General features: G+C 31.1%; 1 protein-coding gene across 1 annotated transcript; it reads left to right on the forward strand.

Annotated features, from left to right (window-relative positions):
- On the forward strand, positions 1–11730 carry LOC145604699 (F-box/FBD/LRR-repeat protein At1g13570-like). The gene is made up of 4 exons (XM_081660615.1): positions 1–151; positions 6107–6958; positions 8335–8490; positions 11208–11730. The coding sequence occupies exons 1-4, from the start codon at positions 116–118 to the stop codon at positions 11577–11579; spliced, it is 1416 nt and encodes a 471-aa protein (XP_081516741.1). The 5' UTR covers positions 1–115; the 3' UTR covers positions 11580–11730.

An 11730-nucleotide genomic window follows, 5' to 3' on the forward strand; every position in this document is an offset into this window, starting at 1 on the left:
CCCCCTCTCAGTTTTTTCATTGAAGCACACTCAACGTTTTCCTCAAATCAAAAAAAAAAAACGGACTCAACGTTTTACTCAACGTTCTCCAGTAAAGCGCACTAAACGTTCTCCGATGAATCTAGTATCCTCCATTGAAGCAGCTTCTAAGGTAAGTTTGTTGTTGTTAACATCATACTAATTTCACAATCTAGGGTTTATATTTGATCTAACCTAATTTAATTACCAATGCTTTAAGTTTAGGGTTCGTAAATTCTTTGATTGATGAAACATCATAACCAAGATTATGAGATTATTGAATCAAATATCCCGAAAATTATGAATTTTTCGAGATAATTGAATATGAAATTAAATCTAGAATGTCTTCTGTAGATTGCTTCCAATGCGTACCTTTGATAAAATTTTTTTTTTTAAAACTTGTCAGTTTTTTATTTGATTTGTGAGCAGTAAGCGGATTAGCGAGCAGTTAGTGATTTAATTAGCAAACATAAACCTTGGGTTATAACAAGAGGATAATTTATCGATTGCTCAATTGATTAGAACTTCCGTCCTGATTACTGGGATCAGATTAATCTATTATCATCATTTGCCCTCATATGTAGGTCGTCTTAAACAATTTACGGTCCTCATATTAAATTTAGACGGATAATTGTGAGATCAAAATTCTTGATATGAATTTAAACTTTATAGTTTTTAACATTTTGCTACTTATGCTTTGGCTATGTTTTGTAAATGGCTTTTGGTGGCTTTTTGGTTAGCTTTTGGCTTTTGGTTTTTGGTCTTTTTATGGTCCTGTTTGGTAAAAGTAGCGGTAGCGGGTAGTTTTTAATGGTCGAGTAGCGGGTAGCTGTTATGGTATTTGTAGTGGGTAGAGGTTAGGTGTCAAAGTAACGGTTGATAGTATGAGTGTTTGACAAAAGTAGCGGTTGCAATATTGAAATATATCAAAATTCATATAAATATTAGGAAAATTTGTCAAAAATAATACGAAGTACAAACTTTTACCCGTCCGTTAAAAATAAGTCGAACTTTCAATTTTTTTAAACAATACAAACTTTGAAGGCTATCCGTTTTAAATAAGATATTTTACCTACAACCTAAATGACCGGTAAACTTTTTTTTTTTTGGCTAATTCATTAAACAATTTAATTAACTCATAATTAACACTTAAACTTAACAATTAAAAAATAAAAATCACTCCTCTTCCCACAGCCAGCCACCACTCCCTATCCAACCCCTTCCTCGGCGGCGGCTGACATTAATTTCGGCATCCCTATTCCCCAACCCTCCCCCTTCCTCAACCTCATCTCAAAATCAACAATACTCATAAAACTCAAACAAATCCATGCTCAAATCATTCTCAACGCTTTCAATTCCTACGTTATTACAATGCTAATCTTCTTGTTTGTTCAACTCCAACCCCTTAAATGTCCTCATTCGTGGGTTTCCCCTCAATTATTTGCCATCTTCTTATGTTTCTGTTTATACCCAGATGCGTCAAACTTGAATCTAAGGCCTAATAATTTTACCCACGGTTTTGCAGTTTTGGCTTTTTGGTCACTTGGGGATCAAAGGGTTGGTATGTTGCTTCATGCTCACTCGATCATTGACGGGTTTGGCGCTGATTTGTTTGTTGGGTCTGCTGTTGTTGGATTGTATCTTAAAATTTCTAGGATTGGGTATGCATATAAGGTGTTTGATAAAATGTCTAAAAGAGATACGATTTTGTGGAATACTATGATTTTTGTGTTGGTTAAGAATTGTTTTTGTATCGATTTGCTTTGGGTTTTTCGTGATATGGTTGGTAGTAGTGATGGTTGATTTAATTCCACTACTTAAATTTCGGGGTTTTCATAGGGCGGGACTATGGGAAGAGGATTCGTGGCTATGTTTTTGTGGTGGTTAGGAGTCGGGAAAGGGAGGGGAGAGATGGGGATGTCGGAAATACGGTCGCCGGCGCAAGAGAGGACGTTGAGACCCATGTAGAGGATCACCGGAGGGTCAGGAGCTGTTGGGAAGGGGATGAGCAGGAAGACGAAAGGGGGGTGGCTGGTGTTGATTTTTTTTTTTTAATAATAAAGTTTAAATTTTTTAAAAAGTATAAACATTAAATAAAAAAAATCAAATTAATTCCCTAAAAAAAAAAAACAAATTTGTTTGTCAAACCAATGAAATATTGACAAGTGACTTATGTAACTATTAATCAAGTCACTAATCGATCATAACTTATTTAAAGTGGATACCTTACAAAGTTTGTATTATTTAGAAAAAACTGAAAGTCCGACTTGTTTTTAGCGGACGGGTGAAAGTTTGTATTATTTTTGATAATTATTCCTAAATATTATTAAAAAGTAATAAATTTTTGCCAAACGCTACCCGCTACTTCTAAACGCTACCATTTTAACGTTTGAGAAAAGCTACCTAAATGCTACATCTATCACTAACTGCTACTAGAATCGCTATCTTACCAAACACTCTCAAATTTTTTCTAGTAGTGTTTTGACTGGTCAAAACGCTTACCGTTACCTCAAACGCTACCACCAAACCGAATCTATGTGGTCAAACAACCAAAAAAAAAGTGTTTGGTAATTGGCTTTTCAATGAAAAAGCTGGGTTTTAAGCCAAAATAAAAAACATGTTATGAGTAGCTTTTTTTTTGTTGGCTTATGGCCCACAAATTATCTAATTAATATGTAACAATTAAATTTACCAAACGCTTTTATAAATAGCCAATTTAATTCCAGATCATACAAGCCAAGTGAACCAGCTAATCGCCATTGAACCACCAACAACAATTTGCTAAACAAGCCTTTATTTGTTTCAATATTAGTAAAGGAATGAAAGGGAAATGAAGGAAAGGAAAAAGAAAGGAGGAGAAGGGAAATAAAAGAAACAATATCATCTAATGTTTGGTTTGATATTATTAGTAAAGGAAAGAAAGGGAAGGGAAAACTAAATTTAAGCTTAATAGATTTATTTTCTTTTAAAGAAAAGGGAAGATTTTATAAAGGGAGTTTTTCCTTCCATTTTCCATCCTTTTCAATCAAATTCCTTTAATTTTTAAAACTAAACATAGGGAACCATAATTTCCCTTTCTTTTCTATTCCTCCCAATAAAAAAGGGCCTTAATCTGATTTTTTTTTTTAAAATTATTATTAAGTCTATGAATTTGATTAAAATAAAATATAATAATTATTTTTATATGTTAAACCAATTTATTTGGTTAGATGATTTCATTTATTATGTCAAAAAGAAATTAGTAAATTTTTCAAATTTAAGATTTGATCACTGACCATTCCCTTCTAATTGTATTGTTGCTCTGAGTGCTACCAACTTGTAGAATTATTTTTTTTTCGATATTTAGCATTAAATATATTTGTATTAAATAAAAAAAAATTAACAACAATTACCATTTAAATGACTACTTTTAGGAATAACTACTGCTCCCTCTGTGTTTTTTTAAGTGTTACAGTTTAACCGGCACATAGTTTAGGCAATTTAATTGACTTAAATAAAATAAGAGGTAAGTGGAGTAGTTAGAGGATTAAAAAATTGTAATGAAAAGATGGGATTAATAGTTTATTAAAAAGTAATGTTTTTTGAGAGTAAAGATATAATAAAAAAAAAAGTAGTTGTGAGTTTGGGTGGGGACCATGAGAGAAGAAAGATATAATAGTTTAATGTAGCTTTTTGCCAAAATAGAAAAGGTAACACTTATTAAAACACGGCCGGATTCAGTAAGTGTAACAGTTAAAAAAACACGGAGTGAGTACTATATTTTTTTTTATTTTAAAAAAGGAAAAATTGATTATAACAATCCCTGATTCACTGTTAATAATCCTACCTTTAAATTATTATTTAATAATCCTACATTTGTAGGGATTTTCTTTCATTGGTCCCTTATGATCGGTAATCTATACAACGGGTAAACTTTTTGTTTTTTTATAATTTGAGAGATGTGTTAATTAATTGGTAAAAAAATTAAAAAAATTTGGTAAAAAATATTTTTAAAAAAAAAGATTTTTTTTAAAAAAACCCAACGAACCCCCAACGACCACCCATCTCGGGCATTCCCTCCTCCCCCATCCTCACCGCTAGAACCCCCATTCCCACAGTCGGAATCTCTATTCCACCGCTGAAACTAGGCCCGGCAATTCCTAATCCTACCCAAAGTTACTGAGAGAAACCCGAACCCGACCTGATCTGAACACAAGCAACCCGAATTTGACCTGATTTGACTCAAATTTCATATTTCGTTATAATATTAAGTTTTTCACTATTTTTGCTAGTTTCTAGGCATAACCTGAAATTGACTCAGAAATCTGACTCGAAACCCCTGGTTAAAACCCCTTTTCCCACGCCTTGATTTCAATGGATTAAAAAAAAAAAAAAAAAAAGAGAGAGAGAAAAACCTTCAAAATCAAAAGAGATGGTTAAGCTTGAAATTGGTTGGTTTTCGATGGTGATAGCCCGATAGGGTGTTTTTGGCGGTTTTCAAGGTGGTGGGTATGGTGGTTTTGGGGTTGAGATGTGGGTTTGGGGGGTGATTTCGAGGATGGCTTTTGGTCGGCGGGGTGGTTTTCGATAATGGGGGGTTTCGATTGGCCGTTTTAGGGGGTTTAGGGTGGCAGCCGGCCGGTTTTTGGTGGGGCTAGGTTGAGGCTTAGGGTTTCACGGTGGGGATGGCTGGTGTGTTTTTTTTCCAGGTTTTTTAAATCAGTTATACAATTACACGTGGCATCTTAACTTATCTAAATAGATTACCAACACGTTAGGGACCAATAGAAGAGAATCCCTTATAAAGGTGGGATTATTAATAGCGAATCGGCCAAAAGTGGGATTATTAGAATTAAATTTTCCTTTAAAAAACAACCCTAAAGTCACTTAAATTTTGAATAGCACTACTTACTTTCGGAAAAGGTCTACTTTACAAAATTTCAATCAATTGTGGTAAAAAAATAATAGAATTTGGATAGTCGAATATAATTGTAGGTAAATTGTCTATATTTTCGCATTGTAGTTGATTTATTTTCTCAATTAATCCTAAAATAAGGGTTTATATATAGTTCAAAAAAATGAATTTTGGGCTTTATAAAATTAAGGGATTTGGGCAATTGAAGTGTATTATCTTATTCAGAGTTGATGTAGAACAATATTATCATTTAATTTGGTTTTTTTGAAAAGAAATTTATAAAATAAAGTCTTCAAAAAGTTGATTCTTGCCAAAAAAAAAAAAAAAAAAAAAAAAAAAAAAAAAAAAAAAACACTAAATTTGATATGGCCTCTTAAACTTTTTGTGAGTTTGAGGTATCAATCAATCAAAGTCTTAATCTAATAAGTGGAGTTGGAACATGAACCAAATTATTCCGTGTAGTCATCGACATAAATCTTCCTCCTCTATCTATTACAATCCAATACTTCATTCTCATGCAAATCCATATACTTCATATCCTTCTTGGCTTTTTTCAACCAAGTCATTTTCGGTTTCGGTCTCCCTCTCCCTCTCCCTCTCCCTCTCCCTCATTTAACCCTTTTATGGTCCCACTCTTCCACTCTTTGCTTGAAACAATTGTCAATACGTTTTTAAGTTCACTATCGGGTCATTTTGAGGTAATTTTTATTTAAAAAAAAAAATAAAAATAAATGGTAGTTGTTTTCAAAAGTGGTTATGTAAATGATATTGTTAGACAAAATTTCCTATTATAATGAAAGCTTTTTTGTATTGGAGGCCCTTCCTATTTTGGGAACCTGTGCTATGGGTCTGACCTTGCTCATATGAGAAATTTCAAAAATGTAACTTCCTAATAGATGGAGAAAAAAAAATACAATGGAATTGTGTCTAAAACAATGTAAATACATTTTAAAAAAAAAAGACTTGGGTGTTTAATACTTGTTTTGGAAATTATAGGTCCTTCAAGGGAGGAAAATAAGCGCTGAATAACTAATACTCAATGTTATTTCCTCTCCCCTATTCCTATATATTTATAGATTGGTTGAACATTTAAAACATTTAATAATTGTGATCTTGTCGTATTCTTGTTAGTTTTGAGTTGAATACACCTTTCCTGATGACCATTCTGTTTTGTAAACATTTAATCATTTATAGGAGGATATGGAAAGTAAGGATCGAATAAGTGATTTGCCAGATGATATATTGCTGATCATTCTGTTTCAACTAGAGATGAAAGAGGCAGCAATAACCAGTGTCCTCTCAAAAAGGTGGAGGTATTTGTGGACTAACTGGACTGATCTCGACTTTGACCATTATAAAATAATTCCAGAATGTAGGGGCTGTTATAAATATCCACAGCCAATACATACAACTAGATATCTTAATTGGGTTAATCAGGTAATAAGGTTGCACAGTGGCCAGTCTATTAATAAGTTTAGAGTTCGATTTGGTTTTCATGAAAGCCAGGTACATGATATTGACAGATGGGTTAAATTTGCTTTGTCAAAACAAGTTAAGAACCTGGAGCTGGAGTTGCCATTTTATCACTCTACAGAGTGCTATTACACTCTTAAGCCCTCGTTGCTTGAAAGTGGCATCAGTTTTCTTACTTCTTTGCATTTGACTGAAGTTAACGTTAGTGGAGAGTTCCTTGAACTTGTGCTGTTAGAATGCCCTCTTTTGGAACGACTTTTTGTGCATAGCTCTGATACACTTGTGAGGTTGAAGGTTACATCTTTCAACTTGAAACAATTGTCAATACGCTATGGTAGTTCATTAGAAGAACTTATAATTGATGCTGTGAATCTTAGTTATTTGGATTATTTTGGTCAGCCGACTATTGAGTTCAAAAGTATTCCCTCATCACTTGTTGAATTAAGTTTAGCAGGAGGATGTTGTGGTGCCACAGTTCCAATATGTCAGCAAATTGCAGGTTTTGCTAATCAACTTTCCAAATTTACCCTTGAAATCATGATAGATCTCTTTGAGATGGATCACTTACCAGAGGTACGTAGGTTTTTTTTTTTTGTTTTTTCTTTTCTTTTTTTTTTTTTTTTTAAATTGTTGTTTTGGGTACCAATGGTTTGATGAAACAAAATGTCATTTTGGGTACTTAGGTTTCATAGAATTTGTTATATACACTCGGATGTACCGTACATCTATCTAACCCAAGGTTAGTTTTATTTTTTCATTTGATGATTAAATGAAAACAATCATCAAAATGCGAATAAATATTTATGGGTGTAAGATGCACTCGAGTGTATATAACAATATATTTGAATTTCAAATAATACCAATTTGGGTGTTAGATTTAATTTAGTACCTCCACATTAACGCTGTTAAGTTCACAACTTAATACATCCTTTGTTTTCCAAAGTGTTACTCGTAGTGTAATAATGACCCTATTTTTTTTATTTTTTTTTTGGGAATTTTTTTTTTTTATTTTTATTTTTTTATTTTTTTTTTTGAGAAAAAAAAAAAAGATTTGATGACGGTTATAGTTATTTTCAACAAAATGCAAGCCATTGTAAGTTTTCAGTTTTAGATTGGAGGTACCTAACATTTTGGCACACCTCAAGTACCCAAAACTTGGCATTGTCAAAATAATATTTTTATTATTATTATTATAAAATTTGAAAATAATCACCTTTAACTAAGCACTATTTGAAAATAATCATCTTAATTTTTTAACCACAAAAAAAAAAAAAAAATTATATACTTCATTTAAGGAAATTTTACAAATATTACATCATGTTCATTATAGGAAACAAAATATTGGTGTTCACTCTGTAAATACCCAATATACCCTTATTTTTAACATTTGATTATTTAATTCATGTTTTTATCACATGGATAATTTTGTATTTTTACCCTATGAAAGAATGGATGAAGTAACTTTTACTATCACATAATGGTTTTTGTGTAAAAAAAAAAAGACATTTTTATTTTTATTTATTTAATTTTTTCTATTTCGAGCTTGAGTTTTTAATATTTATGTAAGATAAAACTTAAAGCAAGTAATTTTCAACTAAAAAAAATAATGATATGTATCGAGACATTTTTAGCAAGTAAAATGGGACAATTCTGTCACTTTTTTGGTAATTTCGGGCTCAATTTGGATTCTTTGGAAAAAATGGCCTCTAATACCTTAATGTTAGGCTTCACTCAGGAGCGAAAATCATTATGTTGTGGTAGAAACTACTTATAGTTTTTTTTTTTCCTTTTAAATTTAATTAAATGCAAAAAAAAATTTAAGATGGTTAAAATCAAATAGTGATTTTTAAATGTGGTCTTTTTCTTTTCGTTTCTTTTTTTTTTAATGAATTTTTTAAAAATTTTGTTTTAGCTTCTAAACCTTAACGGTATATACTTGATGTTAGCAGACAGATGTTATATGTAACATTCCTGCAAAAGGTCTTCCGCACTTCAGCAACCTAAAATTTCTGGAGTTGATATATTGTGATGATACGGTTGTTGACCCACCTAGTATAGCAAGATTATTAGGGGCAAGCCCAATGTTGTGTGAATTTAAGATGGAGGTAAATAATTTTATCCTATGAATTTATTTTTGTTTTGATTATTACTAATTTAAGTCTCGTGTAAAACACAACTTTAATATGATAACGGTTCATATTTCCTTGGTTTCATAATAATTGCAACACTAGCAATGTCACTAAGGGCCTGTTCACATTTACTGAGCTAAACTGAACTGAACTGAACTGATTGGAGCTGAACTGAACTGAACTGAATTGAGCTGAAATGAATATTTTATGTGAGAGGAAAATCAAAAGCTGAACTGAACTGAACTGATTAGAGTTGAACTAAGCTGAACTGATTGGAGCTGAATTCAACTAAACTGAACTAAATTGAAATTAAGTAAATGTGAACATGCCTTAAGTTTAAGGAAAATTATAGTGTTTGGATTAAAGGTGATCATTGGGCGGGCTGGAATGTGTTCGGCTGGCCGAGGCAAAAAAATCAGCCCATTTTTTGGACTGGGTCTAGCCAAGCTTTAGGCAAGATCTTTTTGTGCCCTAACCTGTCCAAAATAGGCAGGCCGTGTGAGCTTTTTGAGTCATAAAAGGGCAAGGCCGTGAAAAAAAAAATGGATAAAGACGCATTCTTAAACCCACAAAAAAACCGGTCGAGCTTGGTCCAAAATGTGCCCAAAACCAGCTCAAAATTAAGTCGATCGGGTCTAGGACCAAAAGGAGAATATTATAATAAAATACTAGTTTAGTTTCGTGCGTTGCATGGATTAAGTACCTATTATTTGTTTAAATAGTTGTCAATTTTATATTTGAATAAAAAAAAAACATAATCTTATAAATTAATTTTGGAAGAAGCCATGTTTTTTTTTTTAGTTTTGGAATATAGGTGGAAAAAAAAATGATGATGTCAAAAATAGTTTAGGCGGGAAAATTATTAATATGAAATTGACATGTCCCTTAATGATGACAACATGTTTTGTTTTAGTTTTAGTTAATGGATATTCATGTTTATAAATTTTGAATATAGATTTTCATAAAAAGAGAAAATAATTTTGAAAAGATTAAAAAATTAGTAAGAAAATAAAAAATATGATGTCATAAGCAATTTTAGAGGTAAAATTTTCAATGATAAAAAAGACACGTGTACAAAGATGATGCCAGCGGTTTTTACTTTAGTAATAGTTATAGATAATGTACAGTTATTAGAGATATATTTAATTGTTAATTCATTATAAAAATAAATAAATAAAAATTGTGTATGTGAGATTGGTTGTAAAAGAGAAATAATAAAATATTGGTGGATCCTTACCAAATAAAAGTGGAACTTTTTTTTTTTTTTACAGTTGTATTATTTATTTTTTTTACTTGTTCCTTTTTCATTTATCAAAACTTATTACAATTTAATACTTTTTCTGTTTTTTAATTCTTGCAACACTTCCATAAAATTGAATTGTCATAATATTTGCAACACATTCTAAATGGCAAATTATTTTAGGGAAAAGTTTTACTATTTTCTTTATTTAAAGCACATGCCTCATTAAATTACACACTTAACAACCACTCGTCACATTTTAAACTATATTATATCATGTGAACTCCACATTTCTTAAATATCGTGAAAAAGTGTGTGTTGCATTGATTAAAAAACAGAGGAAGTATATATACAACCTCCGTTTATAATTATGTGCAACAAAAGAATATTTTATGTCTCACAAATAATACCCCTTTGGTGCACATAATAAGAAACAGAGGTAGTATATTATGGAAGTGTATATAGAAATGAGATCATGTGAGAACCAAGGTGAATAATAGGAATTAAGAACCGATTCAAGCCTTTAATCACGCTACATCCTACGGCTCACATCTCACCCGAATTCATTGATGACATTTTTTAGTATAAAATTGTTAGTTTAGTTTTTTATTATCAATAAAATACAAATAATAAACTTTTAGTTAGATCACGAGATAATAACACTTGGCGTTTCAATTTTTTCAAAGGGTCACGCCATGTTGGATAGATTTAGATTTAGTAGGATTTAAAACTTAATTTAGAATTCTATTTTCAATCAAATTTAGATAGAAGTTTATGGGTTCAGGTTTTCGAACGAGCTTATAGCATTTTTTAAAAAAATTTATTTTTGGCTCACTTTAAATTTCTAAGGAAAAATAATAATTTTTTTACTTGAACATTTTCACCAATATTATTAATAGTCAATACATATTTACTACTCCTTCCGTTTTAAATACATGCCATTTATCATTTATGATTTTAATTTTTATTATAACCAATTAAATAAGGTAAGAGATTTGTAATATTTTAAAAATTTAATAATTCAAATGTCACATAACTAAAATTAGCGAATAAAATTTAAAAGTTTAAATTAATTGAATATAAAATATTTTTTTATGAGATGTTTATCGAAATTTAAAATGATAGAATATTTACGGTTTATTTTAAAATAAAAATATAAAATGATATACTACAACAAATAAAATAACAAATTATATCACATAAATATAAAAAATATTTGTTTTAAAAAATACAAACAAACCATACATCGCAGGTTTCATCCATCTTATTACTTGTTATAGACTTATAGATAGATTGTTGTATTTATTCATTTCATCTTATCTTTCGAAACCAAATTTCTTACCTACCATAGCCTTGTTCGTTATGCTAGTAATGCTAAATTTGTACATGGATGTATAGTGTTAAATTGTTAACCATACCTCATTGTTTATGGATTTTATGTTTATGGTGGTAGGTTGATTGGACTAAATCTTATGTACCAGAGGAGGCTAGAATTTTGCAGGGATTGCAGACCTTGTTGCCAATGAGACGGGAAGAGGGCAATACTTATTTTTATGAACATAGTTGGGCGGAGGAGTATATAGAATACAAGGCCAAGACATTACCAAGTCTGAGGGTGTTCGAACTTGTTGGATTCATGGGAGGGGATGATGATGTGAATTTGGTACTAACTATTCTTGATATGGCCGTCCAACTTCATACTTTTATATGTCACCCTTTAATTTCTGAGTATGAGGGGTTGTATCATGTCTGTAGAAGTCGTGCAACAAAGCTCGAAAGTTTTGCTGCATCGAAAGTTGACAAGTATGTTATTGCGGACAACTAGAATCATATTGTAACACCAAGTTTTATATGTGGCTGAGGATGAGGAAATTGTATCATGTCTGTAGGGAGGAATGATTTGGAGGGAAAAAAACAGCACCAAAAAATAACATGTGTCACTCTCGGTGTTTATTTAGTATAAAGTTATTGCTTAA

The sequence above is a fragment of the Chenopodium album genome, chromosome 22, assembly GCF_948465745.1.
Source record: "Chenopodium album chromosome 22, dcCheAlbu1.1, whole genome shotgun sequence".
Classification (NCBI taxonomy): domain Eukaryota; kingdom Viridiplantae; phylum Streptophyta; class Magnoliopsida; order Caryophyllales; family Amaranthaceae; genus Chenopodium; species Chenopodium album.